Here is a 22066-nt window from a genome sequence, read left to right as displayed (position 1 = left end):
AAATTTAATTATAACCAATACCTGAAAACACCACAGGTTTAGAATATTGTTTGGACTTCTCTGTTTGCTGTTTCTGCTCCAAGACTGCCAACATGCCACCTAAATCCAACTGCACAGGAATTTGACTCTTCTTACCACTGCTCTTGGATGTTTCCTGAACAAAGACAATACAGATTAGGAATGCTTTTCATTTCAGAATGCAGAAATATATTCTTAGCTCCCTCACTCACAATTCTTCTCATTTTTACCTTGAATTTACTGAATTATTTTGATCTTCAGATACACATTACCTTTAATGTGAATGAGAAAAAGTCAAAAACAGTTCAAATAATGTATTTTTGCTTTTCAATAGCTACTAGAATAAAGCATATAAAATTGAGTCTTTATTAAAGCGGGTGCCTTGTGTCAGTATCCCACTTTGGCCAAACTACCACCTATCTCTGAAAAAGAAAAAAGGTTAGTCAGAATTTAAAGTTTTTATGAAAGTACTGTGAAAAAAGTGTGATTCCTATAGAGCATGTGATTGCAATATACATACATCATTATCTTCAACGTCTTTTGGTTGATAAAGGAAAAGTCACCAACTTTTCCCTAAGTAGTATTTCCTCATAAGCAGTAGTCTCTCTGTCTGCTTTGAAGAGAAGCTTAAAGTGGTGTCCCATATCTGCACTACATGTAATGATTCAAAATGCAAAAAGATTACAAATATGTAGTTCAGTAAAGACTAGGAAAGAATAAATTGTAACTCCAGAACATGTTAAGGAAATAACTCACTGACACTGTACATACTCTGGAAGTTTAATCATATCCTCTGTTATAATACAACTAAATACTACAATCTCCTCTTTCTGAGACCACAACTTTACCTGCATCAGAGCTACGTCACAACCCACTGACTGACCTCACTTTCGTGTTTATCTCTTTGCTCCAGCTAAGCAGATCTCTATGTCTTAATCTGGCTGAACCACTTCTGCCAGAAGTTCTCAATGTAAGACAATCAGTGAGGATCAGATTTACGTCATGACCAAGTAAAACGGAAAAGAAAAGCTCCGGACAGCGAAGCTTACAAGCACAAGTGAAAAGCTAGCATTTCTCACTAAAAACTGCAACACAAATAGGGAGTTAGCAATAATTACTATTGAATGTTTTGAAACAAGAGGATGCTGTCATTTACCTCATTATCTGCTGCCACAATATTACAATAGACTCGTTATTTCCTCATTTTCTGATTTGGAATTATAAAAAGAAAGGCATTCTTCTTTTCAAATATTTGTTACAGAGGAATATAAGCGACTTTATGGTAATATCTCTACAGTCTGTGTATGCTTTGAGAGGCGATATCCCACTGAAGCTTACAAAACCTTGAAGGTTTCTTTCATGTAAGCCACAAGTCTGCAAAGCATTTCCTTCACAGCAAATGTGGTTTCAGCAATCATACTGTGTTTTGCTTTGACTCTCAGTGAAATTTACTGCCTCCAAGAAATCAAACAACTGTGTTCTGTTTTTTTTTTTTTTTTATTAAATACTGTTAGTACTCACAGTGAAATAAAACTAAGGACAAAAATTTCCAGCAGCAAAACTAGTTCCAAAGAAACAGAAACCTGACATTTCCCTTCATTATTTATTATGAGCATCCCTGTAATTTATGTTTGAGATTCATTCTCAAATGCAATGAATTTCAAAATGAATCCTTAGTTCATTTCATTAATGAAAAAAAAAAATCAGCCTGGACTTTAAATCAAAGCCAGACCTGGGTTCTTAACTTTTCTAGAGTTCGACAGCAAATATGCCCATGAAATTTAATTGTATGCACAAATGGAAAAGCTACAGAATAAGAGCCTTACTATAATTTCTCTGTCCTTTTATAAATGCAAAAATAAACTACAACATTACCTGTAGGACAATAACCTGTATTAACAGAATTTACCTCACCTCACTTTAACTTGTCTTACAATTACAGCATGAACACCTATGTCCCAATTAAAAGTCAGGTAATCCCTGGAAATAATGTTAAGGCATAGGTGAGAAAAGGAGGTGTGTCATGTTTTATGATTTTTGTTATCGGTATTCCACATCATAACATCAGGTAGAGCACTGGGAGTTAAAGAGTTAATGCTCCAGTTCTGTGGATAGTCGGTATTTCTGGGAACCTGGTTCTCAGAAGAGAAGGTCAACTATAACTCCCAGAAGACTTTCACTGTTCCATTTCCATTTTCCATTTAGAGGGAAAGATAAAACTGTTTGCAAGTCACAAGATTGCCCTTTTTCTTTTTACTGCTCATCTCTGCTGTGCGTGCTCCCTAGCTGTCTCACCTTCAGCATTACATAAGGACATTCATTTGTTTGGTTTATTAGCTTCAATCCCAATCAACATGTATTTCCCCTTAGAGTTAGCAAATTAGCTTTCTTCCTCAGATCGTTGCCACTGGTTTTCTTTTATTTACTCCTTTCCCTCTTTGTTGCTTTCCCCCCCACTTCCATTTTTTGGGCCAGTGGGCCTGCTGTCTCCCTGTCATGGACACAGACAGATCGAGAGACAACTCCATGACAGGGTGATTACTCAGAAAGATCATTACTGATCAATCTGGTGGCTTTCAATGATTGAGTGACGGCATCAGTGGACAAAAGAAAAGCAACTGATATCACCTACGGCTGTGGGGACACCCCATTATGGCCTTCCAATACTTGAAGGGAGTGTACAAACAGGAGGGGGAAAGACTGTTTACAAGGGTGGATAGCGATAGGACAAGGAGGAATGGTTTTAAACTGAGATGGTGCGGTTTAGGTTAGATATTAGGAGGAAGTTTTTCTCACAGAGGGTGGTGAGGCACTGGAACAGGTTGCCCAAGGAGGTTGTGGATGCCCTCTCCCTGGAGGCATTCAAGGCCAGGCTGGACGTGGCTCTGGGCAGCCTGGTCTGGTGGTTGGTGACCTTGCTGATAGCAGGGGATTGAAACTAGACGATCATTGTGGTCCCTTTTCAACCCAAGCCATTCTATGATTCTATGATAATCGGGACAACTGCAAGGCCTTCGATATGAGACAGCTGGATCTGAAGAATGGATTCCGTGAGTAAGGAATTGCTTGGATGTTCTCAACCAGAGGGTTGTGCTCAACAGCTCTATGTACAGCTGTGTACACAGAGCTAGAGACCAGTCATGAGTCGTGTCCCCCAGGGGCCTCTATGCTATTCTACATCTTTATCAGTGACACAGATAGTGGAACTGAGTGCACCCTCAGGAAGTTTGCTGACAACACCAAGCTGAATGGTACAGTTCATACAAGATGGCATAAAGAAGGACCAGCACAAGCTTGAGAAGTGGGCCCTCGTGAACCTAACGAGATCCAAGATGTTGCACTTGGGGCAGGGCAATTCCAGGTATCAATACAGGCTGCAAAAACTCCTTGAGAGAAGCTTTTGGAGAAGGACCTGGGAGTACTGGTTGAGGAAAAGTTTGGTGCAAACCAGCAGTGTGCAGTTTCACCCAGGAGGGTCAACTATATCCTGGGCTGCATCAAAAGAGGGGTAGCCAGCAGGAAAAGGGAGGTGACTGTCTCCCTCTGCTCTGCTCTCCTGAGGTCACCTGAAGTACTGCATCCAGGTCTGGGATCCCACCATAAGAAAGATGTGGAGCTCTTGGAGTGGGTACAAAGTTGCTCAAAGGACTGAGGCATCTCTACTGTGAAGACAGGCTGAGGGACCTGCATGTGTTCAGACTGGAGAAGAGAAGGCTCTGGGGAGACCTCACTATGGCTTTCCAGAATTTAATGGAAACTTACAATTAAGACAGAGACATTTTACAAGGGTATATAGTGATCAAACATAGGGAACAGTATTAAACTAAGAGAGTAGATTGGGATTAGGTGTTAGGAATAACACTCACATGGTGGTGAGTTGCTGGAGCAATCTGCCCAATGAAGCTATGGATGCCTTATCCCTGGAGGTTTTCAAGGCCAGCGTGGTGGCATCCTGGGCAACCTGATCCAGTGGGTGGCTTGGAAGAGGGCTTGGAATTAAGTGGTCTTAAAGGTCCCTTAAAACCCAAGCCATTACATGATTCTATTACAGCAGTTCACACACCAAAGAGTCTGAACTCTTTGGTTCAGACTACAAGTGGTCTTTTCTTGCTTATTTTCTTAACATTCAGGTTACGTTCATAAGATTACTTACTTCAGATTGCTTTCTGCCAGCAGAAGTAAATGATGTTTTCTGAGATCCTAATCTGTTTCTCTGATCAGAAGCAGCTGCCAGATCAGGAAACTCCTCAGCATCCTAAACAAGAAACAGGACATTACATTTGTAACAACTATTATGTTCATATTACTAAAACTGATTTTTCCAACATTCAAATGATTTTCTTTCTGCTTATCACTCATCACAGTTTGCTTCTATGTACAAAATTCAAAAGCTGAGTGCTGGACCACAAACTATAATCAATTCTACAGTAGTTAAGTCACCTAAACAGTAGTAACTAATTCAAGGCTAAAAGGACGAACCTAGAAAGAAAGGCTTCTAATGGTAGCTTGTTATTGCTATCAGCTGATACAAATAATCAGAAGTAAATGTCTCCTAAAGCAGTGTTTTTCAGATCATTTAACTGCCTTGCAAACAACTCTCCTCTTTTTCCAGTACAGTCTCCAGCTCTGCAACTCTACCTTAAACATGTTAGTGTTGAAAATCAAAACAACAGGTAAAAGGGTAATAAATCTTGACTACCAGTAGGGGAATAAACAGATAAATCAGTGAAGGGGTTATGTTGGCTGAGTTACAAGTGTATTTTACTTAGCAGAGAATATGTTATCCACATTCTAGATTAATTAAGACACTAACAGGCTGGAGCTCTCTCTATGCTGACCACCTTAAGTCCAGGAGAGCTTGCTAATTCAATCAGAATGACTCTGATCCACCAGCCTGGTTTTCATCCATTTGATTCTCCTCTCTATCTAAGAGGCCTTGTTAGGCTTCTAGTAGTTACAATACTAATAAGCATACCACCTTTTCTTCTGAAGCCTGGAAGATTCAATTTAAACAGCCTGAGCTAGGACACCTATGAACAAGCATGTTCAGTCTGAGCAGATACTTCTAACTAAACAAAATATTTTTGAAAGAAGCTTGTAAGTAGGTCAAAAGAAGACTGTAAGAAAGGGGTTTCACAAATATATTCTTCCATCTTAGGGATTTCTGCAATCAGAAGTAGTATCTTTGGATTTAAATAGCCCTCATTAGAGCAAATAGTTATTTCAGTTTGTCCAAATCACTTCTTGAATTCACATACACTTCAGTCATTTGCAACATCCTGTAGTAAAGGGAATAGTTAAATTCTAGCACTCAGTGTGGTTTAATACCTCCTTCTATTTGTTCTTAACTTGGCACCTATAGGAACAAGAGGACATCAAACAAAATAATGAGAACACAAGAATTTCCTTTTTATCATCCAATTCCTTCTGAAACATCTATTTTACAGACAGAGAAATCTTACTTTATTCATTTTTGCCTCCCACAGGAACTATTTCTACCTTTGATCATTTTTGGAGCCTTTCCTGTATCTCTCTTAGTTCAATATGTGTTTTTTTTTTAAGGAGAGCTGGCACATAAGAAAGTAGAAACCACACTATATTTAGATCAGATCTGCCCTGGATTTGTATATTGTCGTAATGTTTTCAATTATATTTCATATTTTTTCTGATGATTCCTAACACTGTTTGCATATTGGACCAGTGCCTCTGAGCAGAGCTGCTTATCAGTAAGAGCTTCTCATTTCTTCCCTCAGCAATACCTAGCTCAGAACCAATCATTGTGTACAGGATTTCTTTTCTGCAAATGCATTACTTTTCACTCATTAGCAGGTTCTTAAAATTAGTGACTTCTATAAATCTAGTTAGCAATCCAATACACTGATCCAGTGAGCAGCTGCAAATACAAAATCCCAATTCTTAAAATCTCAAAGTCCACAGAAGTTATCTATGACTTTTCATGTTCTTCTGTTTCAAGAGCATCATAAGCATCTCACACATTTTTCATATTGATGAGCTTTTCCATCAAACCAGGAGGCTCTGAAAGCTGTTCCCAACTCCCCTCCCATACGCTGCATCCAAATCACAGATTTCAACGTAACGTACATGCTGTTCTATGATTCTATGTTTATTTTTTTCATTTATGTCTTCAATAAGACATGACATTTCTACTAACTTCTACAATTCTTGCCATTCTTTCTCTTTAGATACTAAGCCACTCACAGACCTGATATCTTGCAGAACAGAACCTGTAGATCTTGATTCTATCCACAATTCAATAATGAATTCCCATTTCAGGACAATGAATTACACACTCCAAGTTAAAATGTACACAACAGAAGTCAGCCAGGAATGGCTTCTTTTTGCTATTCTTTCACAGACTGAATATAATGTGCACTAAATCAAACACAAAAATCAACACATTCTCATACTCTTACTCAATATTGCTGTTACAATGAAACATAGTTAAACCACAGATCACACAACAATTCTGTAAGGTGGGAGAGCCTAAAGCATTTTTGAAACTGATTCACAAAAGCATCAAAACACTAATGTGTATATTACAGCTACATGAATATGAAAAAGATTTGAATAAATAATCAGGAATATAAACAGTGACATCTACATTTCATAAGAATTGTTTCCAGACTGAGATCACAAAATCACAGAATGGCCTGTGTTGGAAGGGATCCCAAGGATCACGAATCTCCAACCCCCCTGCCATGGGCAGAGCCACCAAGCTCCACATTTAATACTAGACCAGGCTGCCCAGGGCCCCATCCAACCTGGCCTTGAATACTTCTAGATATGGGACACCCAGAACCTTCCTGGGCAGCCTGTTCCAGCACCTCTCCACTCTCTGTAAAGAATTTCCCCCTGATATCCAACCTAGATCTTCCCTCCCTGAACTTAAAACCACTTCCCCTTGTCCTGCTGTTATCTACCCTTTCAAAGAGCTGATTCCCTTCCTGTTTATAGGCCCACTTTAGGTACTCTGTCTTTCTTGTACGTGGGGCTCCAGTCCTGGACACAGTATTCCAGATGGGGCCTCACAAGAGCAGAGCAGACGGCACAATCACCTCCCTGTTCCTGCTGTCCACCCCTCTTCTCATAGAGCCCAGGATACCATTTGCTTTTTGAGCTGCAAGAGCACACTGCTGGCTCATGTTAAATTTTTCATCCATCATGACCCCCAGGTCCTTCTCTGCAAGGCTACTCACAAGGATTGCTCTTTCTAGCCTGTATAAATGCCTTGGATTCCTTTGGCCCAAGAGCAAAACCTTGCACTTTGCTCTGTTGAACCTCGTTAGATTCACCTGAGCCCACCTTTCAAGTCTGTTGAGGACCCTGTGAATGATATCCCTTCCTTCCACTGTATTACCAGTACCACATTCTTTAAAATTTTGGCACCCTATGGTATCCAGTATACTTCCCATTCTTTGTGCACTTTGCTTTACAAAACCATTACTACAGAGTATTTTTCACTTGGTAAATCTTTTTTGGAACTTGTTAATACACAGATTTAACAGTCTCGCCTGCAGGAATTCATATACTCATTCAAGCCTTAATAAATTAAAAGGCAGAACTGTTTCCTACCTCTAACTTCTAACAGGAATCTTAACTGAAATGGGCCTGACCCAATTTCCTCTACTAATAACATGTGATATTAAATTTACAGAAACTTATGGTCTTCCAATACATACTCATCACACTAAAAAAACCCCACTGCTGTACCTCAATCCTCGGCGGTTCCTGCACTGTAGTAGATTCATTATAAGGCTTGCCTACATCAGCAGGTGACTTGTTCTTCTTTTTCTTTTTCTTCTTTTTCTTCTTCTTTTCTGACCCTTCTTCAAGCTCAGTTTCACTACCATAATTTTTTATTTCTGCCTGTTGACAAAAATCATGAGGTATGACCGTTAGAAATTGCTTTCTTTTATTATCACCTACCAACAAAAATGCAAGTGATCACACTTACACAATGCACCTAGTCAGCATGCATCAATCCACGCTAGGATATTAAGCAACTAGGAAAATCCAAGATTTCTTAGAAATTCAGAGGTACTGCAAGATCTCTTCATGTGAACTGACAACTGTCAGAATATAATACGAGATTTCACTAGGCAATATTCATCCAGGAAGGACAAGATTTCCATGCTTTGTGCCTGATTTAGAAATTGAAAATTTCAACAAACTCCTGCCTAAATTAAGTGTATTCAAATCAGCTATTTTGGAAGTTCGTGTTGCAGGAATTACATTGACTTTTTGATACATTGTTGTTCTTTTTTCTTTTGCCACAACAGAAGAAAAATTATAATAATGACAGGGTAACTTTGTATTACTTATTAAAAGTTACATTAGAAGTAGTACAGAGTCTAAGAAAGAGTAGCATTGTTTCACGTCAAGAAACAGCACTGAGCAGTACCAGAAATTAGTTTCAAGAGCAGAGTTGTCAATTACCTTTGCTTGACTGTCCTGCCTCCCTTTGTATCTGGGGAGACATTCAGATGCTGGTGATGAAAAAGTTTTCTTTGGGGACTGTGAAAGTACCATGGCCCAGGACACACGCGGCTGAGCAGAGCCATCTGTAGATGTTCCAGGAAATACTGATGTGGAAAAACAAGTGATATCCAAAGATGTCAGAAAATATTTCTCAAATATTCAGAAGACATAGGATCAACACAGGATTTATCAAGGATTCGCAAATGCAGAGCAAAGCTATACTTTTTTCTGAGGAAAAACTAAATTAAGTTGCTTAATTACACATTATATTCTATTTCACCTACTGGCCAGTGTTATATGCATATATTTAATACACACGCTATAATTTGAAATTATACTGTCACATAACCTACATAATTCCATGCTTATTCTCTAACCTATTTTTCTTTAGAATTATGAACTTGTATTGCATTTATATACTAAATTCCTTTACTGTAACTTACATAGCTTTTGAATACAAGGTTATATCAACATCATCTACATTCTAAAAACCTTCCAGCTTGTAGATACATAAAAACAAGCTAAAAAGTCTCCTCATGTGCCTCAATGCACAGCACTTTCATCCACCAGCACTTGGTGGAATCAGCATTCTGGAAGAATTACTCATTCCATTCTGTAAATACTCCTAACACATAAAAAATACACAGCTTCAACAAAAAACAAAAAACTTGCCAATGAGAGATCAAAGAAGTTTATTGGGTTTATGTGGCAAGGTTTTGGTAGTAGGGGGTTTGTACACATGGTCTCTGTGAGAAGTCAGGGGCTGCTCCACAGCTAGTTCCAGCTAGGGTAATGTTTTTAAGAAAGGGTAAAAAAAAATAAAAATGCTGCGCAGCAACTGTGATAGACTGGGTGAGAAAACTGTGAAAGAAACAGCCCTGCAGACACCAGGTCAGAGAAAAAGGAGAGGTGGAGGTGCTCCAAGTGCTGGAGTAGACATTCCCTGCAGCCTGTAGTAAAATTCCTCTGCTGCCTATGGAAGACCCCACAGGACATGGGGTGGCCATGCCCTAAAGGAAGTTACAGCCTGTGGGGAACCCACACTTCAGCTTACTAATGGCAGGAGCTGCAGCTCATGTGGGACATACCACATCAGTCTGTCCATGAAGGACTCTACCCTATAGAGAGAACCCATGCTTGAGCAGTTATTTAAGAACTGCAGCCTGGCAAGGACCCACACTGGTGCAACTCCTGAAGGACCATCTTCCTCGAGACTTCATACTAAACCAGTACAAAGTGGAACAAGGGAGATGTGGCAAATTGAAATTGATATCAATAGACCACAGCTCCCATTCCACATCTCACTGTGCTGCTCAAGGAGGGGAGAAGGTAGAAAATTTGGGAGAGGCCAAGCGTGTGAAGAAGGTGAGGTTGAGGAAGATGCTTTTAGTTTTGTGTTTTGGACCATCCTACTTTAATTAGCAATAAATAAATCTTCTCTGAATTGGGTCTGTTTTGCCCACAACGGTAAAGAAATAAGATATGCCACAGAATAAAAAAGTATATACTAATTCTAAAATGACAGCTATTTAATTACCACGATGGTAAGCAGTAAATAATCTCTCTGTCTTTACTTTGATTCGCAAGTATTTTCACCTTATTTTTTCCCCCTGTCCTCTTAAGGAAGGTAAAAGCAGCCTGGTTGACAACTGAGGTTAACCCATCGAAAGAAGCTACATGGGTGTCACGGGATTCCAGGGCCGCAGCCTGAACCAATACATAAGCACGTGAGTGTCTGGAGCAGGGGGGAGCTCACCACCCTTTCTTTCTCGGCAGCACTTCCGGGAGTGCTTGTGCAGTCTGAGTCTGCACAGGTTCCCCTTCCTTTCCCGCCTTTCTCGGGTGGTGCAAGAGTATGAACGAGGAAGGCTGCATTCCTCAGCTCACCCCTTTTTCCAGCTGTTACTGGGAGGGGTGAGTTAATTCCTCTTTGATATCTTTTCCTATAGCGCCTATTTCTCAAATAAAGGCTCTGTCAAAACCTTAGTCTGCTCTACAGTCGGGTACAAACTGAAGACTCTACTTGAGGAAAAAACGTTATCAGATAACTTCACAGTTACTGGAATAAGAATGCAAAATTCTTACACAATTTTGGAAGAACAAAGAAGTACATACTAGACTCTAGACTGAGAGCTATTTTTTTTTTAAATTGCTTATCAAGACTGATCATATTTGCTCAGATTTATTGTTGAAAAAACACCTCAACAGACTTCCAGGAATCAATTTGTATTATTTCCTCTCCTAATAAACAGCATAGGAGGCATCCACAGAAACATTAGTCCTTCAGCATCAACGAGACAAAAGAAAGAGGACAACTGCAGTTTTGATCTAGTACCAAAATCTATATGCAAGAATATAATCTCATTTGGAAGAAAAGATACAAACTTATTTTTCTTACTTCGTAGTGAGTTTGCTCTTCGATTTCATATATATTTGAGAGTTCAGCAGCTCTTGACAATACTTTATTATTCCAAATTGATGAGATACAAGCAGTTCAAATATGAGGAAACAATTTATGTTAGCAGTACTTACCTCTACCATCAAATGAAGAGGGAATTAAGCTTGCTACTGTTTCTTTTAAAGTTTTTGATGAGGCTTTGCTTTCCACAGAATTGGCTTCCTGTAAAATTGAGGGTCAGGTATCACAGAGGTATGAATAAAAAGCACTTGCCTCAAGAAAGCTAAACATTAAAAAGAAGAAATAACAAAATTTTCAACCCACATGGACAAAAAGGCATAGAGAATTTTGTAGCCCACTTTTTTTTTATTATTATTATTCTTAGTGGAAACATCATTTGGTCCCTATTATATTTTAAAATATAAGCAAATGCCTCTCTGCTGTTGTCCAAGCAAGATGCTTACTTACATTTTACAAAAGCATCCAAACAACAACTCTAAGAATGAACAAGAAAAGGTTTTAACACTGAAAACTACATCCACCCATTAAGTTCAAGCTAGCAATGGAAAAAAGACATAGCAACATTCATTTTTGCCACTACAAGCAGTTTTTCACTTAAAGGTACCAGAAGTCTTATGCTATTTGTATCCTTCAAAATCATTTACCTCTAACCACTGTTGAAAACTCTGATTCAGCGTATGTGACAAACACCTAAATCTGTCAGTACTGCATTTAACAACAACTGCAAAATTAGGAATATGAAAATCTACAAGAATGTTAAGCAATCTTTACATATTAACAATATTTTTCCTCCTTCTAGAATTCACTTTCTAATTTTTCCTCTTTTAGCACAAAGTAACAATTACATACATGTATATGTTTTTAAACAAATTAAAACTTTTCTCTAAATAGCTGCATGCTTATTATTTAAAAGTGAGAGAAAAAACAAGCTGTCAAGAAACCTCAGGGAACACATGTGCTCTGTATATACAAGCCAGAAGTTTAGATCATAGCAGTACCAAACTGAATGTGACAGAGCTTGGCTTTCCCAAGCAGCACAGAGAATGAAGTAATAATGAGAAAAAGAAGGGAGCACAAGCATTAATGCCTCCCTCTACAAGAAAAAGCATAAAACCTGTAGCTATGAAACTTCCTGCTTGCAAGCTACTTAAGCAGGTATTAACATGCTGAATGCAAAAATAGTTTCTTGAGCTTTGAAAAGAAAAGAATTTTTATGAGTTCTACAACATGAAAGCATGGCTAACCTCTGTCTTCAACAAAGGAGACATCTGTGGTTGACTAAGGCACATAATGTTACTTTCCGCTGAACATGCTTGTCCATTTTTATGATGCACATTCAACATCTCACTGCTTCCCAAACTCTGCAACTTGTGGAAATCTAAAATAGTATTTTCAAATGCAGGAAAAGACTCTATTTTTGGAGCTTGAGTTGACTTCTTGCTTGCAGTTTTATTGAACCTGTCTGAATAAAACAAATACAGTCCAAAAAATAAAACTTGCTTGCAGTCATTTCTGTACAAGTCTTAAAGCACACCAGTGACACAGTCACAGCAATTGTCACAAGAATTATTGCTATAAATACCTGACATGAAAGAAAAAAAACAGAACAAAAAAATCTAATGATTATAACCAATGTGTTTAGACAATACCAAATTGACAACCAAATGTAAATTCAGATACTTTCTGAGGAATATTTTTGTTTCAATTTTGCTTATGCAACCACCAAACAATTTACTGCTATCATCCATTGTCAAAAAGTCACACAGTAAAAAATACTCTGTTTTTTAACTATTCTAGATGTAGCAACACAATCACAAACTGGAAGTTACAGTACAGACTATTTTATGGATATGCTATGTATTTCAAACCAAATAGCACATTAGTTATACACATTATAATAGCAATAGTACCTGGCTTCATGCAATCTTTGCTGTCTGCAGAGGTCTGTAATGCAGCCCGTTTCACAATTCTGACAGAAGAATCCTGTCCATCTTGCTTTTTCTTGTCTGATTTCTTTTCATCGTCTTTTGCTTTCCTCTGCTGCAAGTATTTGTTAATACATATATTTAGTTAATTTTATTTTAACTTTGTAAAAATCTTCAAGCATTCCATGCACTACAGTCAACTAACTACATATCTGGAGTCTGAAGATACATAATGAATTCTATACCACAACCACATATAACCAACAAAACCAGAACCAAAAACCCATAAAAAAAACATAAAAACCATAAAAAAAACAAAAGTCAGTTAGAGGTCTGTTACTGTGTTTTATTTTCCTTGTTAAATGTGCTACCTGTGTCACATATTACATACACTCAAGAGGGATTATTCCACATTTCTATGCAACTACACATTTAAGATCCTATTATTGACAGCATTATCAATAGTTTATAACCAGCTGGACTTAAATTGTCCAGTTCTTATTTTCTGCAACTGAGTTTCTTCTAGAAAAGAGCTAAAATTCTAAAAGCATTCCAAGTTTTTTACTAAGCTAAGTTACAATCAAAACAAGACTGTTGTAATAACACAGCAAACATACACAGCAAACAGAGTGTAATTAGAAAAGCTATATGTACGTGTTCCCAATAAAGCAAATATTCACCTATACTATACAGAAGTCCTGAAGCCTCATGATTCTTGACACTCTTTGGCAGAATTGGGCTGAAGAATCAGAGAGGCAGGCAAGCAACAGGCATCCATGCAAATTATGCTGCATCAAACTAGACACATGGCTTAAATCTGTTCAGAGGATTTGGAATTAAATTCTAAGTACATCCAGGAGCAACACTATTTTCTGGAGTGGGAGGATACTCCATGGCCTGGAAAGCTGTATTATTAAAGCCCCAGGAGATGTGACCAAATTATTGCAAAGCCACAAAGTTCTAGTTCTCTCTTAAAGATCCCAAAAGGTAAATTTTGAGTGCCAAAAAGACCATCAAACAGTACTCAGCTCAGCCTGGGTTTACTTAGACCACAGAACTGCCTCCCCTCTAAAAACCACTGAAGATTTTTGTTGAACATCGGTTTCACTTTTGACTGAGGGTACTTCTAATGTGAGCCTTTATTCCCTCTCCACTCCAATATGTTCCTGCTCTTATTTGGATTGTTTTCTGCAGCAGGCTTTGGAAATGTTTGAACAATAAATGCGGTCCGATCACTTAATGGCCATACAACTGATCACAGCCGTCAATTCTCTATAATTTATGCTTGTGGAGGCTGCTGCTACTGCGCTCTAAAAAAAGCACCAAACTCCAGCAGCAAATGAAGGAAAGCATGGTTCACAAACATAATATGGTTTTGTTTTTTTTCACCCAAGTGTTGCTTTATGAGGAAAAACAACACATTCCTCTTATGTTCCAAAAACATTTTTTGGAAAACTGTACTAACTGTAGAATGTGATTAACTTTTTTGAAATCTGAAGTTGGCCTCATTAATACCCCATTAATACCATCATCCTCTTTAAGCACTGCTCATTATTCCTACACAAAGAGTGATTAGTCACTTCAAAAATGAACAAAGCATTCAGACTACTTTAAAGTAAGAATTTAATTTTTTTAAAAGTGTGTTCGCTCACCTTTAAAAGACTCTTACTTTCTTGTCTGATTGGATACTTTTGTTCTGCAGATTCACTGACTATTCTGGAATCATTACAGTATGTTGACCCATTTGAATGACACTGTGAGGCAGCTACTGGATTTGTATTTGAGACAACATCACGTGAGCAAGAGCTGCTGGAGTATTCATTTAATGCAGGATCTCCCACAACACTATGTGATGGACATTGAGAAAGAGATTGAGAGGTCATCCCCAGGCAAATCTTCAGCATATAGTTATTGCCTACATAAATATGTCATTCCTTAGCTGAAGAATTTGTTTAACAAGAAAGCTATGTTCCAAATGAAAAGTATTTCATGTTATTTCAACCAACTATTCACTCACTGCCATATGTTCTTTAAAAAATAATGTATTTTGTTTCGGATAAAATATGCAGTTTGTAGCAAATACTTAAAAATACAGATGTTACGTGCTTCAAGTTGCAAACCTAGTCTACTGGAGAGTTATAGCCCTCATTTCTGTTTAAGGTTGCTAACTTTCTTCACATGTATTTTTGTTAGGCTTTTTCTTGTGAAACAAACCAAAAGCACAGTAGAACTACATAAGATGCATTATGCATTTGACTAATAAAAACACAGACACTGAACAGTGAAACCCATCTTAAGATGTCATAACAACAAAGTAGGAGCATCTTACGGGGACATAAAGCATGTGTGAAATACAATACAAAATTGTTACAGCCAGTAAATGGACTGCAGTTAACCCTAATACTGATGAAAGCACAACATGTTTTCTGTGACATGTCTGTGGCATGCCTTTCCTTCAATTGTGAACTTCAAAGTTTCCTTCCAATTTCACTCCATACTTTCTGCAGAAACTGTACACTGAGATCCAGATTTGATAAGGGAGACCTGGTAGACAGCTCAGCACCACACAGCTATTCATTCACTTCCTCACAATGGGATGGAGAAAGAATTCAAGGAAAAGAAAAGTAAAAACCTATGCGTTGACATAAAAATAGTAAAGAAAAGTGAGGGAAAAAGAAAGCTGCATCCAAAGTTGTTCAGCACAAAATGGACAACATCTCAACCTCAGGTCTGTAATAAAAAAGTGAAAAATGTCCCACCAGAACAAGATGCTTCTGCAATTCTGATAGATTGTAGTCAAAACAACTGTTATAATCAGTTTACAAAAAAAAGTAATACATCTGAGTCACAATAGAAACTACAGCTCAGCGCCAACAGGGCAAAACGCTCATGAGAATACTACTTCTGTCCCTGATCTTTCTAATGCTAAAAAATACTTTATGTGAGACCATACTCATCTCATTGCTGAACACATATTACACATAAAAATGGGTTGAAGTAATCCCTGTAAATAAAATGGCTGACATACTAAGAAAGCCTAGAATGAATACGTTCTCTAGGGCTCTAAATGAACTTTTTAAGGACATAACAGTAATTTTGCAGTAATTCCAAAGTCAATTCAATGTTCAGAGTTCTACTAACCTGAGAAGCAACTGGAGAGCTAAATCACATAAAAAAATTATTACAGTATTCAATTATTTCCTATCCCAGTATGTGGGCTTTCTTCTAGGCTGCTTTGGGCTTAACAATCCAATTATAAATCTATTATGAAAGCCTGTTTTTCAGGCCTCATTAGAAAAATACTTCAAGAAGCCTCTTATGTTCTAAGTCTTACTTTCCTGGGACATGGAGGTTGTGAAAAGGAGATTGAGGAGTAATCTCATACATTCATGGTAGCAAAAACACTCCTGGAGGATTGTTGTCCCTCTTCCTTCTTACTTGATTCTGTTTGTTTCAGCTTTGTCATAACACAACCATTCTTTCACTCAAGAACAAGATTCAGCTCTTTTGAAAGCACAAAATGGCCAGAATAATCATTACAATCAAGCTGTCTTTAATAGTCCATGCATGAGCTTTAATAGTCCAATATGGGCCTTTGGAAACAAGAGGTGAGATACTGATATACACCTGAAGAATAGAAATATAGAAATCTAAATCTTGAGGACAAGGGCAAGAATGTATTTGGTCAGAATATTAACACATCAGAGCTTTGACTTTCTGAGAGTAATCAATGTCCAAAACTGGAATGTTAAAATCCTCCAAGAAATAAGATTCAGAAAATATACATACTTATCCAAAGATGGTTCCTGAGCAAATGTGTAGCCTGTAGTTAAGTACCTAGGAAAGACACATGCTGCTGAGGGTTCTGACCATGCCACAGTTACCTCTGCATATTTTGGAACAAATGGTTTGACCTCTGCTGACAACTCGATGCCCTGAGAAACAAAAGGTTTTTTGGCTACATGCATTTTGAGATTAATATTCTAAGTGAAAAATATACTTACCCTGTGAGCACAACCTTCATAGAAAAGTTTGCTCTCTTCCAGCAGAACACGAGAAGGAAAGTTCACCAAAAAGAAAGAAGCAAAACCAAGGAACCCTAAGCAAAACATGGCTTCTCTGGAAAACCATTTCCTTTAATATCCACATCTAACATGTAATACTTGTAAAAGTCATTTACACAGAGTAACAGAATATGCAGTAAGCACTAGTACACAGACTCTCAGTCTAGATTCAAACAACGTGATCTAAAACTCACAGTGTGTGACTAACACTGCCATAACATCTGACTCTGCAAGTACATATTAATAATAAAGGCTTTGTGTACACTTGTATTTGAAATTAGTCTGTGTGGAAAAATGCTTAATTATAAAGCATTCTCATTTTTTAAACGGTGTAAATCCACTATGGCAGATTTTCCATTTGTTCTGAAGTACCACTGAATTTAAACTGCATATGCATATGTAGCAGCACTGAGATAAAGGTCAGTGTACTCGCTGCCATTACAGCATCACATGGCTTTTATTCATTGCAATAAATGCAACAGGTCATTAGCCACTTGTGTATTTCTGGGTTAAACAGCATGCTGTATGAACACTGAGGTCCTTTTCACTTGCCAAGGCCAATTTCAGTAACTAAATAACACAGTAATCTTGAAAACACTTGAACAGTAGTTCCAACGTTTAGGCATATATACTAGGCTCGCTGCTCCTTCTGGTTGCTGCACTGACTTCATCACAAACACATAAGGAACTGTGACAGACTAAAGAAGAGCTGCAAACTCCTCCACTCCTGAACCTACTGACAGTCCCAACTACACGCTGAGCTGCCACTTCAGCAGTGGGAAATGGAATGTGTATTCCACACAGTAAGCATGTAACAAACACACAGGTGTGTAACTATACAGAAAGTACGCAGGGAAGGAAACTGGGATCGGTTATTTGGGGTTGGCCCCCAGACGGCAGCGCAGCACACCGCGGGCACAAGCCGCGGCCGCAGGCGGGGCTCACCCGGTCCCCTGCGAGTACCTCCGGCAGGGACACAGCAGCCGGGCAACAGTGCGTCTCCAGGCCCCCGAGGCGCACCGCCTATGCGCTCGGCCCGGCCCGGCCCAGCCCCGCCGGGAACTTCCACCACGCAGCGGCCAACACAGAGCGGCGGGCGACCTGCGAGCCGCGCCTCGTCCCCCTCCCGGCTCCAGGCCTCATCGGGCCCTCAGTCATCCCTGCTGACGCGCCGAGCGTGAGATCCCCGCAAGCGGGTGGGTGCGGGGCCATGGACCGGGGCGACCACTCCACGCAACAAGCCGGGGACACGCGGGGCTGGCGCCGCACTCACCTCGCTGCCTCGGCCAGGGCGCCTCTCCGCGAACATGGCGAGAGCTTCGTCCCGCCACTCCGCTCGCCCCGCGACGCCGCGCCCGGGCCTACGGCGCGCCGCGATGACGTCCGTCCAACGGCGCGCACGGGGTCGAACGGGCACGAACAGGGAAGTAGGAGGTTCCGCCTGAACGTGAGAAAGAATTACTTTGCGGATGAATCACCACGGGAACAAGCTCCCCGGAAAGGTTGTGGAGTCTCCTGTGGAAATATTCAAGACCGTCCGGGCACTTTAATGCATAACGTACTGTAGGGAGCCTGCCTTAGCAGGGGGTGGGTCCTCCAGAAGCCCCTGCCATACCTCTACGGTTCTGTAATTCACCTAGTTAAAGTTTCTCCATAAGGTAATTTGCTTTGTCTGGTGAATTAGATCTCTATAGGGGTTTAGATTTCATAGAGCACAACAAGCAGGGTTTATTTCTTTATGCCTAGCGGTGAACTGCCTTTGAGCATGCAACATTTTAGCAGAAAAGCCGAGTGCAAAAGTGATGCAGGATTAAAAAAACATGCAAGATTAAAAAAAATGACTCAAAGCATACAATAGTAAACTTTATTAAAGAGAACTCATTTCAGACTAAGAGACATTAAAAATTAAATTCCACTTTTCTTTGAAAGAATAGCAGCCTAATAGAAATTGTATTTGACTGAGCTTTGTTGCTGTGAATAATACAGCTCATGCACAGGTACAGTTGTATGTTTTGTACATAAAAGTATTCACTGAATACTACCAACATATATACATGCATACACAAAGTTCCAGAAGATTGAGAATATTTTTAGACAGTAGTTCATTTCTGATTATCTTTTGGAAGAGGTCTTCTAAAGAGAAGAATGTGTGGCTCTGTGGGAATAAAATTGAACAAAGTGTCAGTCTGTTCTCTAAGCCTTGATGAGAAGCATTTCATCAAATTCAGTGAGGCCTGAACAATACCACTGAATAAGAAATGGATAAATCAAGCCCACAATTGTCCTCAAGTGTAGGATTTACAGACCAATTCTACAGTAACCTTAGAGGTCACAAACATGTAACTTAAAATTTATACCAAAGGTTGACAGTATAATAAACTTATAAAGGAAGTACAGCAAATATGGGAATTAACACTCTCTCTTCATTGCATTATTTTAATTACTCAGTATATGAGTATAACAGTATAAGAAACTGCTGATGCTGTCCTTGTGAGGTATATACTATCAAACATCAACAAAAGCCATTTTAGTTAATATAGCTAGCTTCAGTTAGTACTGACCTGACTCAACTGCAAACCCTTCCAAAAAAATCCCATTCAAAAATATCAAAGGTATCCAGGTTAAGAGAAGTTTTGAAAGGGTAGACTAGTCTCTTCATCATTTTTTTGGAAATTTGGAATTTCACGAGGTTGGCTTTAATTCAGCCTAATTAACAAGTACCAGGTATGGCTATTTTAGTACACAATGATTAGAGAGGTTTAAGGTCTTTGTAATCTTTTAATTGAGAGGCTGTATTTAGTAGACAACTACTAGACCTAAAACTATATCATGGATTTTTCAGAACATTAGTGCAGGACATGGTCTACATGAGTATCTGCTGGGTTTTTCTACTAAGCAGGTGTACCAGGTACATTACATAGAAATATGCTGCTATATAAAGTTTTCCTCAGCCACTGATATTCTAACATCGTACTTATATGATGTCACAAAAAACCTATTGCAGAGGCAGAGTACAAACAAGTTTGAACAAGATGCTCTTTAAGGTCCCTTCTGAAGTACTCTACAACTTTGATTTGTTGGTATACAGAGAAAGCATGAACCTAGAACCAAACTAGCATTTTCCAATCAGTTCCAAGACTCAGAGGTGAAATTTACACAAAAAAAAAAAAAATCTCCGGTGTTGCTTATGTTGCTACCTAACCTAAATAACAAGGAGCTGACAAAAGAAATCAAAAACAATGAAAACAATTAGAAGCAAATTCAACAGCAGGAGCAACTACTCATCTTCATACTTCAGTTGAGTACCAGTCTTGGATATTTTAAGTAATTTTTTTTTTTTTTTTTAATATATTTTAGACTCTTTTTTTCCATCAGTCTTATTCATCTGTATTTACCTGGTTTGTGGATCATATAATGAACCCATCCAAGACTTTGCTGAACTCCAAGGCTTCTCCATTCCTCTTCAGACAGAAGATGAGTTTTTGGCATTCGTTTTAAGAGTTCTCTTGGCAGCATTACATGCCTGTAGATTAGTAATTAACATATTATACCCTAGATATCTTGCACAGGTCTCTGCTAAAAGATATTAAGCAAGTCCATTTATGATTACCAGCATTCCCTAGAAACTTCTTTACTATGAGAGTGGTGAGGTACTGGAACAGGCTGTCCAGAGAGGTTGTGGAAGGCCCTAGAGGTGTTCAAGGCCAGATCGGATGGTGCCCCAAGCAGCCTGGTCTAGTATTAAAAGGGGAGGTTGGTGGCCCTGTATATGGCAGGGGGGTTGGAGACTCATGATCCTTGAGGGCCCTTCCAACCCTGGCCATTCCAGAAAGAATCCTAGGGTGCTCTTGGATACCAGCAATTATGGAACATCAATTCCAAAACTCAATTTTAAATGTGCAATTGTATATTGAGACAGCAAACATCCTAAAAGAGGTTAAATCCCCTGCGTGCTCTAATTACGGTACTCGTACTTAAGGATGTGTTACTAGCAATTGTCTGTGATAAAAACAATTTTAAAAAAAACTAAACAGTGACCCCACACATTTCTAATGCATTGAGAAAGTCACTCTTGTTTGTATTTTGTAGTGAATATATTCTCTATAGAGATTATGGTGCTAGTTTTTAAAGACTAATACCACTTATACTAAAACACTACTAAAACACTAATACCACTTAGGAACCTGAGGTAAGAAACCTAAGACCCTCTTTCCACATTTGCAAGTTCCTTTACCATAAAAAAGGTGTTCCATCTCGTTTCTGAGGCCAAATAACTATTAAGAGTTAGCAGGAGACAGCTACTCAGGCTCCACGTAGCAAAAACAGTTCTTGCAGTTTGCAGTAGTGCTTAAAAGAACATCTAGAAAACTGTAAACAGTACTGGTAAATGAACCGCAGAACCAACTAGTACTATTGCAGACCCTTGAAAACCAGCAGGTAGAGTACTGTCTGAAGGACTTCATAAAGTGCATCTATCAGCACTGCACTTCGAAACGGACATAAGAAATGTTTCCGCTGAGGACTCAGCTGGTGAGCGGCAGCGAGAGCCTACCCTGCCTGCGCGGGAAAGAGACAGGCCGAGAGCAGCGTTCCCCGTCCGGGCGAAAGCTGAAAGGAATCCTAGGGCGAGAGAGCGAGGCGCTACCTCCAGCCTTCAGCCCATCTACCTCCATAGAGACCACAGACAGAGCTTTATTCTCGAAGAAAACAGGAGCGCCGGGCAACAGCCTCGGGGCAGCCAGCAGAACTCCCTCCCTCTTCCCTGAGCCCCTGCTCCGAAGCTGTTTCGTACCGGTACTCGTATTGCTCGTCAAAGTACTTTTCGGAGTAGTAGATATCCTTGTGAGCCATGGCGAAAAGCAGTAGAACTCTAGGCGCGATATGATGTACTCACGAACCCCCTAAAGAGTAACTGCCAGGCTCGAGCCCGCTCCGTTTGAATCTATCGGCTCTATTGCCTATTGGTCTGCTGGCATCGCCAATGACGACCATCAGGCACTTTTCATATCCCGCCCTCTCGCCGACCCACCAATCATTGGAAGACGCAGAGTAAAAGTGCGGACAGCCGGGAGAGGAGGAAGGCGGGGCCTGGGCGCGCCGCCGGAGCAGCGCAGTGATTGGCCGGTGAAGTGGTTGGCTGG

General features: G+C 39.4%; 2 protein-coding genes across 4 annotated transcripts in view; both read right to left on the bottom strand.

Moving 5' to 3' along the window:
* The window catches only part of SECISBP2 (SECIS binding protein 2), a 28885-nt gene extending 10611 nt beyond the window's left edge, over positions 1 to 18274 (bottom strand). For 2 of the 3 annotated variants that reach the window (XM_042823116.1, XM_042823117.1), the window contains exons 1-10: positions 18199 to 18260; positions 16866 to 16900; positions 14514 to 14706; positions 12847 to 12976; positions 12181 to 12398; positions 11050 to 11137; positions 8476 to 8621; positions 7750 to 7905; positions 4172 to 4273; positions 22 to 154 (exon numbers count right to left, since the gene is read on the bottom strand). In XM_042823116.1, the coding sequence (XP_042679050.1) occupies positions 22 to 154; positions 4172 to 4273; positions 7750 to 7905; positions 8476 to 8621; positions 11050 to 11137; positions 12181 to 12398; positions 12847 to 12976; positions 14514 to 14706; positions 16866 to 16900; positions 18199 to 18234 (1237 nt within the window). In that variant the 5' untranslated portion in view covers positions 18235 to 18260. Of the gene's footprint in view, positions 1 to 21; positions 155 to 4171; positions 4274 to 7749; positions 7906 to 8475; positions 8622 to 11049; positions 11138 to 12180; positions 12399 to 12846; positions 12977 to 14513; positions 14707 to 16865; positions 16901 to 18198 lie in introns of all 3 variants that reach the window. The other variant, XM_042823119.1, reaches the window with a different exon arrangement.
* A 545-nt stretch (positions 18275 to 18819) lies between these two features.
* On the bottom strand, positions 18820 to 21832 carry CKS2 (CDC28 protein kinase regulatory subunit 2). The gene is made up of 3 exons (XM_042822976.1): positions 21718 to 21832; positions 20321 to 20448; positions 18820 to 19080 (listed from the first exon to the last, which is right to left on the bottom strand). The coding sequence occupies exons 1-3, from the start codon at positions 21774 to 21776 to the stop codon at positions 19028 to 19030; spliced, it is 240 nt and encodes a 79-aa protein (XP_042678910.1). The 5' UTR covers positions 21777 to 21832; the 3' UTR covers positions 18820 to 19027.
* Between the last annotated feature and the right edge of the window lie 234 nt (positions 21833 to 22066).

The sequence above is a fragment of the Centrocercus urophasianus genome, unplaced genomic scaffold, assembly GCF_019232065.1.
Source record: "Centrocercus urophasianus isolate 14NV4802_14NV808 unplaced genomic scaffold, USGS_Curo_1.0 seq_21, whole genome shotgun sequence".
Classification (NCBI taxonomy): Eukaryota; Metazoa; Chordata; class Aves; order Galliformes; family Phasianidae; genus Centrocercus; species Centrocercus urophasianus.
Note: the sequence above shows the minus strand (reverse complement) of the source record. Positions and strands in the feature narration are given on the sequence as shown.

What these genes read in the sequence shown, in the direction of transcription:
- CKS2 (XM_042822976.1), bottom strand. Translation starts at nt 21,776, where the DNA reads ATGGCTCACAAGGATATCTACTACTCCGAAAAGTACTTTGACGAGCAA. An exon ending in GACGAGCAATACGAGTACCG is followed by an intron (nt 20,449 to 21,717) that starts GTACGAAACAGC and finishes ACTAATCTACAG; the next exon opens with GCATGTAATGCTGCCAAGAG. An exon ending in TTATATGATCCACAAACCAG is followed by an intron (nt 19,081 to 20,320) that starts GTAAATACAGAT and finishes TTATTCCCACAG; the next exon opens with AGCCACACATTCTTCTCTTT.